We start from the raw sequence: 13,492 nt of genomic DNA, 5'->3' as shown, positions 1-13,492 counted from the left end.
CAAACCACAGCTAGGCTACCTTGTATCTGAACCACTAGCCTTGGGGACCTGGGGGAGATGAACACCTGTAGTGTAGCCATAGTCTCCTAGAAGTACCCCTGCCAACTCTGTGCCCACCAGCCCACTAACACCTGGGCCTGGATGTAAGAGGTATATCTACTTCTGCGGCATGGCAGCTCTGTTGGCTTTCCCCTCCAGGGCTTTTCAGCACTCCCGGGAACCTTGGACGGGGCTCGTGCCGCTTCATGCGGCGTATCTGAAGCCCACTGCCAAGGCAGCACGGCCTGGCCCAGCCTTTTCATTACTCGGCATTGCTTTGGGGAGAAAGGGGAAGCATTACGAACAAAACCACATCCATTTTCAATAAATATTTTATTCTTCCAATAGTTCCACCCCAATACAAAAGCTTCTTCTAGCTGGAGCCTGAACAGGAAAACAGGCCTTGCCACAGGCCCCTGCTCAGACCCCAGTCCTGCTGATCACCCAGACACAAGCAAATGAGATATTGCTAAATGGAGATGGTGCTTTATTAAGAAACAGAACGGTGACAGGTCTGAGAGCGGGCGTTTGTGCCTTTGGAGGCAGACATGCCTCACACCCACCCGCCGCCCTCCTGGGCTGTGGGTGAGGCTGGCTGGATGAGTTGCTGGAGTCTACCTCTTAGCTAATGAGGCTCCCCATTGGGTGTTTCGGAGCAGGCCCTCTACTGCACAGCAGGCTAATGGCTCACGCTGTTCCATGTAGCCTGAAGGGGGCAGTGTGCAGCCACAATGCTGCACCCCACCTGTGCCCTGTTCAGCTCAACAGCCAGGAGAGGCGTCGTCACAGTAAAATAAGGTGGTGAGCCCGCAGGAGGCTGCGGCTCCGTCCTGGTTCAGGGCTGACTTCTCATATGGAGAAACACTGATGCCCAGGCAGCTGGGGCTGGACCCTCCACCCTTTCCAGATCCTGGCCACCTCTATTCTGTCCCTACAGCTGGTTCACCGGCTAGCATCTTCCCCTTTCGGACAAAGAGGCCCATGCAGCAGCAGGACAGGACTCCTCCCTCACCCTCAAGCTCCCTGGAAACACTGCAAAGGCACGCGGACCAAGTGCCCCCGCTCCCCTGCTGCCCCAGCCCACCACCCGACCCACCTCCCAAGCGCGGGGTTGCTGTCTGGCTTTCTGGGAACCTCCAGGATTCCAACCACTGCCCCTGTCTTTCCATCCAGGGAGAGCCAGCCCTTCTCCCCTTTCTGTCAGGAAGACTGGCATAGAGGAGCCTCACCCTGCTCTCCCTGCTCCCCAAGGAAGCCCACATGTCCCAGAACTGAGACCAGGAGGGCAATCAAGGCAGGTGTGAATGAGCACCGAAGGTCTGTCTGTGCCCTTGCCCCAGCTGGGTGGCCAGGCCAGGATGGCTGGAGCAGGCCCTGTCCTATCGCTCTGAGTCAGAGAAGGAGGAAGGTTTAGTCCATCTCCACACCAGCATGTCCTCCCCCGCCACACGGTGGGACTCTGTCTGGATTCGCGATTCATTGGAAGCCAGGAATTCCACAGCACGGTCCCACACGCGCTTCATGCGCCGCCTGCAACGGGAGGGTAGAGCTCAGCAGGCATCAGGCTGGTAGCACTAACTGTCCCACAGAAGGTGTTTCCAGGCTCTCTGCTGTACTTATCCAGCAATGGACGTGCCAGGCACCAACCAGCTGGAGAGCAGAGAGCTGCACTAGCAACTCCACAAGCTTTAGCACAAGGGCCTGAAGGAGCTGGCAGTGGTGGGCACCCAGGGCCACGTGGGGACTGTGCCTTGCTCACCAGGAGAGTGAGTGTGTGTGGAGGCCACACGAGCTCAGGGGACGTGTGGCAGGTGACAGTTAGCTAGAGAACAACCTAGTCTAGTCTGACGGGCTGCAGTCCATGCTGACACTGGGGGGGGGGGGGCGGGGAATGACCCTGCTGGGTGCCCCATCCACTCCACCAGGCGTACAATTTCATGGTCATGGTCAGAGCCCAGAAAGCTCCCTCTCTGTCCCCTGGCCAGTGACCAACTCAGAGACAAACTGATGCTGGCCCAAAGGAACCACAAAAGGGGTGTGCCCAAAGGCTGATGGGAGGTTTGCTCTTGCTTGGAAGACAGTGCCTGAAGTCCACTACTCCTGTCAGCTGGGACAAGGCAGACACTGCTGTGGATGCTGGTGGCCACCACCTTGCAAACACGAGGTATGCAGACAGCATCCAGGAGGGACTCACAGGAACAGGAGACCCCTGCAGCTGGAACAACCGAGGGGGACTAGGACTCAGCCTCAGCATGTTGGCTACAGCCCAACTGGCACAGTCTGCAGAGGAGTGGCTGGTGCCCCTCGGCCTCCTGTCTAGCTCCTCTGCCACTCCCAGTCAAGCAGGCACAGCGGCAGGCAGTAATTCCCAGGCTAGGCACATGGATCCCTGCCATGGGTCTCAGTGGGCCTCCCCAAGCAGCAGGACTCACCGACTCTGTGGGGGGATGAGGGTGTCTCGCACGTGGAGAATGCCCACATACGGGTAGCGCTCCATGTCCTGCTCCCAGTCCACATAGTGGTCCTGGACCACATCTACAGGAGAGAGGGAAGTGGTCAGCAGCAGCCCGGCAGGCGCGGGCACCCTTCCGCCAGGGGACACGCACCTATAATCTTCTTCACCATCTCGTACATGGCCTGCTCTTCCTCCTCTAGCTTCCGCCATCGGTACTTTAGGAGGATTAGGAGGCCCCACAGGAAGGCCAGGCCTGGAACACAACGGAACACCATCACCTCCTGAGCAAGGACAGGCTACAAAGTGATGATCTTTCTCCAGCAGCTGTCACCTGAGGGCTCCAGATACCCAGATCTCAGCCCATCCTGAACTCACATCATCTCCCTCACGGGCTGGAGCCTGTGCTGTGTACAAACATACATGCCAGGCCTGTGTTCTGAGAGGCTGCAGCTACATACAAGCATGCATGCCAGGCCTGTGTTCTGAGAGGCTGCAGCTACATACAAACATACAAACATGCATGCCAGGCCTGTGTTCTGAGAGGCTGCAGCTGGTGATAAGCCAACACCTGGCCCAGGGGCGGCACTACACGAGGCAGTCTATGATCTCCGTGCCCCAGCTGTTCCTTTTAGAGATCCCAGATACCGGTGGAAGTATACAAGCCAGGCTCTCCTTTCCTCCTGCAGTCTGTATCTGTCTACTTTCACCTCTGCAGATGTTTGCCATGTTCTGCAGTAAAATCAGGCCAAGGTCCCAGGCCACCTCCGGCATGGAAACCTGACTGGGCCACTAGAAGCGGCAGAGGCTGACTCCTCTCAGGGCTGTTGGCTCCTTCCCTATGCAAGGCCATTTCTAGCTATGCTACAGATCTAGCCGTGAGTCTGTGAGAGTACAGACAGCCAGAGCCGAGGCCGTTCTATTCAGCTCCTGCTTTATTAGCTAGCTCCCGGGAGCGTGAGGCGAAATGACCCTTCGGTGCCTGACTCGTTCCTCACGCCCAGGCAGCCACTGAGCTGGGCTGCTGGCGAGAGGCACGATGGGAAGGGACAGGAGAGCCTGGCAGGCAGCGAGGACTTACACCAGAAGAAGATGAGCACGTGGGTGACGGCAGTGAGCAGGGCACGGCTCAGGCGGCAGCCAACACCCATTCGGGGCCGGGCAGACTCCAGGCAGACTACTTTGTCCACTGTGGTCACCAGCTCAGACGGGTCTTCCCCTTTCAACCTGAAACAAGCCCTGGGCAGTAAACATGCTGGCCTGACCTCACCTTAGCCTGCAGGCAAGGCCACCATGGAGGGCTGGGGCCTCCCTTGCTCAGAGCAGCCTGTGGGGCCTGGCTGTGCTCCTTCCAGCAAGCCCCACACTGGTGACTTAGGAAGCAGCAGCTTTAAAGATGGCAGCAAGCTTGAACTCCTGCCGCTGACGAGGCGTCCCCCTCTGCCGGGTTTTTGGCAGCCTTTCTCAGCGTGCAGAAGATTAAGCTGTAAATTGGACCCCACCTCCCAGCACAGAGAAACGGAAATGTTTTACTGAATCCCTGGCTTTGCAGGAGCGTGGAACTGAAAGATGGAACCTGGGCAGCTGCACTTTCCCTGTGAGGAGCAGGCACAAAAGCTGTTTAAGTGTAAAGATGGGGGCACCCGTGAAGCCCATGGCAACTGGGATCTACCAGAAACTGCCACCCTGCTTTGAGCCAAGCGTTGGTGGGGCATGTGAGGATCTGTAGGGACACCGATGCCCACCCCATGCTCTCTCTGGAATGGCTGCTACGTGACGCCCCATTTTCAACATGGCTGTCTGAGCTTGCTCAGCCACCCTCCAGCTGCTTCCCCAGCAGGAAAAGGCAAGTGTCATCATTCTTCTGGGCTGGCAGCGCCAGTGCGCGCTGTGGAGGGGAAAATCCGTATTCTCCTCTGCCTTTCTCAACACAGGAAAATCGCTCAGCCGCTCAGGGCAGCTGCTTTTAAGCCATTGGATCTTAATCGTGCCACGCATCCAGTTACCGAGCTTTAGGCCGAGCTGCCAAGGGGCTGTGTGGATGCAGTGTGATGGAATTAGTAATTTGGGTGGATTAGAGAAAAAGAGAACAAAACCCTAGAGTGTGTGTTAATATCGGGAGCTGGAACCGGAACAGAGATTCTGACAAAGAGCTATGGAGGACTGTGTGGCCCCGCGCCCTCGCAGGGCAGGCATCTCCAGGGCTGCTTGGCACAGGCTGGGGGCTCCTTCCCCACCGCTATCTTTGCTAATAGTGCTCGCTAGCAATGGTAACTCAGGGAAACTGCCTGCTCACAAGAAAAGTCAGCACTTCCCAGGCATCTCCACACTGAGTGAGAACTGGTACAGACAATCTCCTTCCGCGGCAGCTATTGGAGGAAGGACTGGCAGGTGAATTAGCAGGCTTGGACCCCAACATCTGGACTGAGCGGTGCTGCTCCCTAGTCTGCAGCACCGTGCCTGCCCTCTGTTGTCTCGCTCCAGGCCTTGGGTACGTGAAGAAGTCCACACACGGGGAGGACAGTGGCAGCTCAGCCTACACTCACCAGATGCCCACGTCCTTGTTGCTGCTCAGTATCCAGGTCAGCGCGGCCTCAAACTTTGCAGAGGGGCTGCTGGTCACATTCTGTGGGGTGGAAGATGGGGGTTAGTTCTTCCTCAGACACGGCTGCCAGGACATGATTCTGAGGCTGGACTGCAAAGCTGTCTCCTGTGCCCCCCACATGCTCATGCACAGAAAGCAGACAGGGACGGCAAGCTGGGGTGAAGAAGGCCAAGAGGATGACGCGGAGCACAGCGGGCAAACAACGCAAGTCTGAGGTGGCAAGGAAGGCATTAAGCAAAGCTGAAGCAGCAGCCAGGGAGCAGGCACAGCCGGCACCAGAGGAGTGTGCGTGTGTGTAGGGGGGGAAACGACACAAAATAGCACCAGGGTTGGAGGCTGGTCCCAGCTATGCAGACTCCCAAACTCCCTGGCCCTCTACAGACCTCGGTTTCCTCATACATGAGGTGAAATTAAACTGCACCACCCTTCAGACACTACTAACCCTGAAGCTATATAATTCTACCACACAGAGGCACAAAGTAAGGCAAATGGAAGCTGAGCAGCCAAAAGGAGTCACAGAGGACAGGAGACAGAGGGCAGGTGTGCCTCCCAAGGGGCAGGCCTGAAAACCCTTTGAGGTCCTATGAAGAAGGGGCTGCCTGCCATGGCCATTCAGCTGGTGAAGGGGCCTCAGGTTGGACCAGACCACCTGCCCACACTCAGCAAGACTAGCCCTGGGGCACAGTCCCCTCCATGGTGGCCCAAAGATCCACTAAATCTAAAAGAAAGAAAACCAAAGCCGCAAAGCAAGTACAAAACAACAAGGGAAGGAAAAAGTAGGAAGCTGCAGCCTTGCAGGGAGCAGCGGTGCAGGGCTCGACAAATCAATAGGAAGCTGCAGCCTTGCTGGGAGCAGCAGTGCAGGGCTCGACAAATCAATAGGAAGCTGCAGCCTTGCTGGGAGCAGCAGTGCAGGGCTCGACAAATCAATAGGAAGCTGCAGCCTTGCAGGGAGCAGCAGTACAGGGCTTGACAAATCAATAGGAAGCTGCAGCCTTGCAGGGAGCAGCAGTCAGCCTACTCACAGCTATGTATTCCTGAGCCTCCAGAACAGGAATGCATTTGCTTTTTAGCTTCTCTGGATTGCCGCACTCAAAATTACCTAGGAGGGGAAAAACACATTCAAACAGAGAAGAGGTGAAAAACAAAACCCTCTGAAAGGGCCTAAAAATACAGCGAGAATCAAGCCATCAGCTCTAATCAGGAGCATGTGGCCCAGCGGCACCCAGCTTCTGTGGGGCATCTTCACTCTGCAGCAAGATCAAAAGCCACTTAGCTTGGATCGATTCCAGATCATTAAAGCCTGACCTGCAAAGCAGGGCAGCGATTTGCATTAAATGACTGAAAAGCTGCCCAATGCCAAAGTCTGTTTGCGGCTGATCCCTAGAAGGATCAGACAGAGAGCGGCGGAATGGCACTATAAATATACACAGCCTGGGAAAAAAGACAGGCAGGAGGCCGGCCACCAGACACTCTGATCCGGACACACGCTGGAACCTGGAAGCCAAGCCCATTGTTAGAGAGATCCTGGGGAGTGATGTCCAGAAGGGACCCGGGGAAGATGAGAGTCTGTGGGGCGTCAGCTGACATGCCAAGGGCAGCTCCTCTAAGCACCCAAGAGGCTGGCCCCTGGCCCCACCTTGTCCTGCCAGCCTTCAAGGCCTAGGCTAAAGACACCTCTTGAGATGCCCCAGCAGACCTAACTAAGCCTGCTGCTGCTGCGGCTATGGCCTCCTCCACAGGGCTTCCTGCCAGGCGCTGCAGGGACGGCACAGGATGAAACACAGCCAGGTGTCTGCACTCCTGCAGTCTCACCTGGAGTCTCAGCCTGGCCGAGGGGTGTGCGTAGTGCACTGGGAGAAAAGAGCAGTTTTTGACTTGTCTCTAACACAGCCAAGACTTCCTACTTCAACACTGTTCTTGGCCTTGCATTTTCTGAGGCCGAGGCAGCTGCTCTGATACTCTTGCCACACCTGGACTACCTTGTCCTGGCTGGGCACCTCAAGCCCTGATTGGTTTCTTCTGTCCTCTTTCCATCTCTGAGCTTGGCCAATGAGGCTTGAAGATGATTTCTGCTGTAATGACACAGCATCATCCGGCCACTGGGCCTCTGTCTGCTCGGAAGCTGGTTCTCACAGCATGTCAATGCCCTAGCCTGCTGGACCGGGCTCCTGTGGCCTGACACCCGACTTCCTAACATTACTTCCTATTCTGCTGCCCATTACTGCCTATCATTTTGGTGTCCGTGCCTGTCCCTCCCTGCACGCACACCCCCGGGTTGACCTGTGCTGGCAGAGTATTTTCCTGACAGCTCTGGCTATGTCACTGCTCCCTGCAGCGTGGCCCACTGTCCTATAAGACCACAAGCATCCACTTCATATCCTACCAGGGCCAGGACAACACCCAGGCCATGGCTCATCTCTAGCAGGATAAGGAAAGGTGTACTTCCTATTTCCCCTCGGCATCAGTGAACTTCAGCCCTTGCCTTGAAGGCAGCAAGGGCCAAGGCCCTGGATGGCATAAGGGAGGTGGGATGCAAGACGGGAGCTCAGAACTAGTGTAGAGTGGAGCAGCCCTACCGCAGGCTGCCACAGACCACCTGGGCCTTTCTATAAACAAGAAGACCGGGACCAGTGCCTTAGGTCCAGGGGTCTTCCAAGGCCTGCTCCCTTCCAACCAACACAGGGCCCCTTAGCAAGTGGGGGCAAACTCTTATCCCTGCTGAGAGGCCCATGTGCTGGTGGACCTAAAGCCTTGAAGGAGAAGGGAGATCAGGTCTATACTGTGCCCACAATGCTGGGAACAATGAGTTCGAGTGGTGGGTAGGAAACTGAGGCTTGGCAGTGGTGGGCTGTCTTGGCCAGACAGATGGCCGGGGGGCACTGCAGGGCTGGGAGCACTGCTGGGCTGGGGGCACTCACCTGCTTGGATGGCCAGGAAGTTGTACAGCTCGTGCAACAGCTCCAGCAAGGCCGCCTTCTGCTTGGCCTGGCAGAACTGAAAGGCAGGGCAGTCAAGGGTCTGCAGTCACACTGCCATGTCCATCTGGACAAGGAACACCTCTCAGCTTTAGGGCTTTCTTTTTTGTTTTCTGAGACACAGTGTGAAGTAGAGCAGGCTGGCCGTGAACTGGTGATGTAACTAAGCTGATCTTTGTGCTCCTCCTGTCTCCACTGTCTTGTGCCAAGCCTGTTGTATGCAGTGCTGGAGATGGGGCTCAGGGCCTCAAGCGTGCTAGGCGTCACTCCACCAACTGCGCACACCCAGCCTCACCTCCTAGTTCTACATGGGAGAAATACACCTGCAGAGGGCTGGCAGGGAGAATCGGCTCTGCGGCATAAAGACAGTAACAAAGGGATGGCTACCCATGGCTCTAGCTCAACTTCTTGAGAAGGAAGAGCAAGGAATGGCACCACAGCTTGCAGAGACTAGAGGGGACAGTGCGGAATGTCAGTGACCGTGGGAAGCATGGGGCCTTGCCTGAGTGGGAACTCCATGTGAGCGCACACTCCATGTGAGCGCACGTATAAACCACTTACAGACTGCAGTGGGGACTCCATGTGAGCTCACATACAAACCACTTACAGACTGCAGTGGGGACTCCATGTGAGCTCACGTACAAACCACTTACAGACTGCAGTGGGGACTCCATGTGAGTTCACGTACAAACCACTTACAGACTGCAGTGGGGACTCCATGTGAGCTCACGTACAAACCACTTACAGACTGCAGTGGGGACTCCATGTGAGCTCACGTACAAACCACTTACAGACTGCAGTGGGGACTCCATGTGAGCTCACGTACAAACCACTTGCACGGGCTGACGCGACCCAGAGGAAACAGCAGATGTACCAGACAGAAGACAGCCCGATTAAGACAACACACCCACTCAGCCTGTCCCTACGTTCTCCACAGCAGAGGCAGAAGGACAACGTGTCCGACAAGACTAAGAGCACTCAGATCTGATACTTAAATACTTGCCTGGATTTTGGGTGAACCAGGCCACCCAAAAGAAACTCAGCAAGAACCTCACTGGGGCCAAAAAGTATGTCCCTGCCTGCCTGCTCCTGGGCCCACCTGCCATGAAGGCCAAGGGTGCCCTAAGCAAGCAGAAAATGAATCTTGTGTGGCTATGGCTGTCCTATCGCAGATGCGGGATTGGTTACAAATCCTCAATGTCTAGAGCCCAAAGCCCAGAGCGCCAGTCAGCGGAAGGGAGCAGTTTGGCACAGTCCAGCAGGGACCTGCAGGGCATCTGTCTGGGCTCGCAGAAGAGGGGCACGCATATCTTGGCTCGCAGAAGGACTGTAACAAATGTGCCCTTCACTTGAGGTCTTCCACCTCTGTAGACCATGAAGGACTAGGATGAAGAGGCTGTTCGAACTAAGAGGACAGAGGGTCTGCAGGAAAGCTCTAGTTTTCTCGTTCTTGTGTTTGTCCTCTCTCTGGCTGCCTGCTTCTGGAGCGCACTGTGTAATCACCAGGCCAGCTTTATGATGGAGAGAAGATTAAACTTATTACGAGCCTGGTTTTGCAGAACAACTGGGACGCAAAAACGCTTGGTGGATGACAGAAATAAAGGAACGTTGTAAACCACCCGCAAACAGGACACGTCAGAAGCCAAGGAAATAAAACCAGGGTATCTGCAGCAGGCTGCCCTTCATTAACAGAAGAGCCAATGCAGGTGCCCTAGCTTTGCTAGCCCCTGGCTGTAGAGGCCTGGCACCCACACTTAATAATTAGAGCACTAAGTCATGCCCTCTAGCAGCATGCGCCTCCTCCTGGTGGATTTATGACCTGAAAATTTACTGCCTCCTCTCTTCCTCAGACCATCACAGAACCGGCTTCCTGGCTGTGTGTGAATGCTGTCACATGATTCATAGGCCGGGGCCACTCTCATTCCCTAAACATTATTTGTGGGGAATGTGAGGGCTTCATAAAACAAATCGAAACATGGGCTAAGAGGGCTAATTCCCCTCAACTGGCCTCCTGATGTGTCAAATCTGCAATCAGAACACTGCCAGGAAGACAAATGCACAGTGGAGGAAGGGCAACCCTGAGATCTCGTGTTAGCCACCGGCAGCCCTGCATTCCACACCAGCGGGCTGGAGAGGTGCACCAACCCCAGCGCCCTGAACTGCCTCGGATACTCCCACTGATAGGCGAGCATCTGTAAGACACCCAGGGCTGGATCTGAGGAGCTCAGTCCTCCATATTCTCTTTGACACAGACCTCACAGGACACGATGTGATTCTGGAACAATCTGGGAAGCTCTCCCTGACCTGGGAGTTTGCCTCCCGGCAGAGGCTCGAGTCTTCAGGAGAGTAAGCCGGCAGAGAAACCCACCTCGTCTGTTTTCCTCTCACAGTCCACCGGCAACAGTTTCACTGAGATCAAGAAAAGAAAGGCAGAGATTAGCAGTGGGACTCAGAACACAACAGAGACTTCTCAAAATCCAAGGGAAGCGAAACTCAGCCGACATGAAGTGGAGCCGGGAAGACGCCATCCCACACTGACGCGTGTACAGACAGACAGGAAGACCCAAGGGGTTCCCCGTGCTGGACCAGGACACGGAGAGCTGGTACCTCATTTGGCCTGCAAATGAGCACCAGGTTCTTGGGTGATTTAACCCCTTGGCACCTGTTTCTTTATCTGTGAAATGGGGTCCCCCGGGCCTTCCTAAAAGGGAGTGCACACAGCTGTAATCCCAGCACTCAGGAGGCTAAGGAGGGGGCTGCCACAAGTTTGAGGTCAGTTTGGCCTACAGAGAGGATGTTGTCTGCTCTTGCAGAGGACGTGGGTTCTATTCCCAGCACCCACATGGCTGCTCACAACCATCTCTAAAGCCAGGTCCGAGAATCCAATGCCCTCTTCTGGCCTCCGTGGGCACTGCATGCATGTGGTGTAGATGCACAGTAAGCCAAACACCCATGCACATAAAATAAAAACACAATGGCCTTCCCCACTTAACTCAGGGAGTTAGGCTCAAGACAACATACAGACAAGTTTTATGAGCTGTAAATGACAGTATGCCAAGTAAGAATTAATACTATCTTAGGAGGGAACTCTAGGAAATCCTGGCTATGAATTCCCAAAGCTTGTCTTGAATCATCCTAAGCAGCGAGGAGCAGCACAGCACTAGGTGAGGTCCGGAATAGCCACAGCCCAGCACAGTGCGCTGGCATCAGGTCGGCTAATCTCTAGGAGACCCAGACACTATTCCAAGTCGATAAGCCACTCCAATGGTGGAGCAGTCAGGTGACACACTGAGTCAGCCATTCGTGCTAGGCACGGGAAGATGTGACCTTGACTCAAGGCTGGCAAGAGTATTAACCACCTTCACGCTTTGCAAAGAATATTAGCAACCGGAGAACTCAAGTGTCCTTTTATACCTAAATTTGTTACAAAATGATCTGGGCCTGGTTTCTCAGCTAGGGGAAGCTAAGGCAAGATCATAGGTTTGAAGCCATCCTGAACCACAAAGTGAGTTCAAGACTAGCCTAGGTAACCTAGGGAGCCCCTGCTTCAAAATCATTTTCCGAAGTCGGCTAGCGAGTGTAGCTCAGTGGTAGCATGCTTGTCTAACGTGAGACCTGAAATACAATCCCTTAGAGCAGAGGAGGGAACTATCACGAAAACTTTTCTTCTTCTGTTAGAATCAAGGGTAACAGGCAGCATCCCTTTGGAAACCCTAATTCTCGGCTGTCTCCTGCACCCCTCCAGGGATGTGAAGTCATATAACTGAGTGTGGGCAGAGATGTCTGGTAAGCTGCCTGGCTCAGAGGCCCTCTCCCAGCACAGCCTTAAGCACACCATTGGTAGGATCAGTTTAAGCGCAAAGACTCTCCCACACCTGTGCCACAGGCAGGGCCAGAATCCTTTGGACAGATGAAGGCCTGTTTTTTTTTTGTTTGTTTGTTTTGTTTTTTGTTTTTTTGGCACAACCAGGCACTCCCAGGCACAGGGCGATTCTCTGGAGCCTTCAAAGGGGCTGTCAAGTGTGAATGAGCAGGAGGTGAAAAGAGAAGGAAACAGAGGGGCAAGGAGTGGGTCTCTCTGTCAAGAGTAGGCATGTAGCTCTCTCTCCTCCAGAGGCTGTGGAAGAACTCTACCTGCCCCTAGCAGTGGCTGAAAGGGAGACACTAGCGGGGAGAGGAAGCAGAGAAGATGATAAAGTGGAGCCCAAAGTGCTGCAGACGCTGGAAGAAGGAAAGTGAGAGGCAGTCGGTGCCTTTGAGCCCTCCCCTGCGCCGGCCCGGGACGTACTGTTGTCCTCCGCCTCCTGTGGCGCCGAGGGCTTGCCCATCTTCACCCAGAGGATGCCCAGAAAGACGAGCAGCAGCCCCAGGCTGGCCCAGAGCAGCAGCCGAGACAGACAGCGCTCCAGCCGCCGGCCCGCCTCGGGTCGGGCCCGCACGGCGCCCGCGGAGCCCGTTCGCGTGGCCTTCAGGCCGGGGCGCGCGTCGGCGCGGAGAAGCGCGGAGGGCGGCCGCGCAGAGGCCGAGGACGGGGCCCACCAGTGGCGGGCCGGGCCCAGGGCGGCCCTGTCGGGCGTCCGGGCATCCTCGTCCTCCTCGGAGCTGCCCCGGACCGAGGCGCGGCGCCGCAGCGGCCCGGGACGGGCGGGGTAGGCGAGGCCGCGGCTTCCGGCCCAGGGAGAGGCGGAGGCCCCGAAGTCGCCGTAAGGCCCTGAGGTGTCGGGGGCCGCGCTCGAGGCCGGCGGGGAGAGCCCGGGCTCCGCCCGCAGAAAGGACGCGGCGGGCCGCGCGCGCAGCGGCGCTTCCTCGCGGAGCCGGGCCTCCTCCCGCGGCCGCTCGGGGCCCCGAGGCCGGGCCTCCTCCCGCAGCCGCTCGTCGTCGCGCAGCCGGGCCTCCTCCCGCAGCCGCTCGTCGTCGCGCAGCCGGGCCTCCTCCCGCAGCCGCTCGTCGTCGCGCAGCCGGGCCTCGCCCCGCAGGCGGCGCAGCTTGTTGCGGTAGACGTTCCGAGTGGTGTCGGTGATGGGGCCTGGCTGGAAGCCCAGGGCCTGCAGCTCCCGCCGCAACTCCAGGTCCGACAGGCCGGCCATGGCCAGGACACCGCCCCCTCGCCCGCCCCCGGCGCGCACCGCACCCGGAACTGCTCCCGCCGGCAGCCGCGGCAGAGCGGGCGGGGCCGCGCGCCATGATGGGAAGGTCGGGTTCGGGCGCCATATTGGGAAGGGCGGAGCCTGGCGGCTAGGTCCGCCATGATGAGAAGGTCTAATTTGGCCTCAAGCTGCAGTGTTGAGGTCCAAGAGTTGGTTTGGTCGGTTTTTTTGTGATGGTGGGGGGGGTGTGTTTTCAACTCATCCTCGCCCTCTAGTTTTCCTTTGTCTGTTAGACCTAGCGGTGTTAATATTTGATCCTAATATAGTGTTA

The 13,492-nt window shown here is 56.5% G+C and overlaps 1 protein-coding gene across 1 annotated transcript; it reads right to left on the bottom strand.

Annotated features, from left to right (window-relative positions):
- Nucleotides 1-503: 503 nt before the first annotated feature.
- Lemd2 (LEM domain nuclear envelope protein 2) lies at nucleotides 504-13,164 on the bottom strand. Its single transcript, XM_038343202.2, has 9 exons — nucleotides 12,363-13,164; nucleotides 10,443-10,483; nucleotides 8,018-8,093; nucleotides 6,122-6,198; nucleotides 5,038-5,117; nucleotides 3,573-3,718; nucleotides 2,646-2,747; nucleotides 2,472-2,574; nucleotides 504-1,569 (listed from the first exon to the last, which is right to left on the bottom strand). Exons 1-9 carry the CDS (start codon nucleotides 13,159-13,161, stop codon nucleotides 1,419-1,421), a joined length of 1,575 nt encoding a protein of 524 aa, XP_038199130.1. The 5' UTR covers nucleotides 13,162-13,164; the 3' UTR covers nucleotides 504-1,418.
- Nucleotides 13,165-13,492: the final 328 nt, after the last annotated feature.

This window comes from Arvicola amphibius, chromosome 9 (genome assembly GCF_903992535.2).
Source record: "Arvicola amphibius chromosome 9, mArvAmp1.2, whole genome shotgun sequence".
NCBI classification, from domain to species: Eukaryota; Metazoa; Chordata; class Mammalia; order Rodentia; family Cricetidae; genus Arvicola; species Arvicola amphibius.
This window is presented reverse-complemented; position numbering and strand designations above follow the sequence as displayed.

Bases quoted from the DNA above. Each gene is read 5' to 3' on its own strand.
- Lemd2 (XM_038343202.2), bottom strand. From the start codon at position 13,161: ATGGCCGGCCTGTCGGACCTGGAGTTGCGGCGGGAGCTGCAGGCCCTG. The intron at 5,118-6,121 runs GTGAGTAGGCTG...TCCACCCCACAG, and splicing joins AGGCTCAGGAATACATAGCT to AATGTGACCAGCAGCCCCTC. The intron at 2,748-3,572 runs GTAAGTCCTCGC...GTTGTGTTCCAG, and splicing joins CGTGCTCATCTTCTTCTGGT to GCCTGGCCTTCCTGTGGGGC.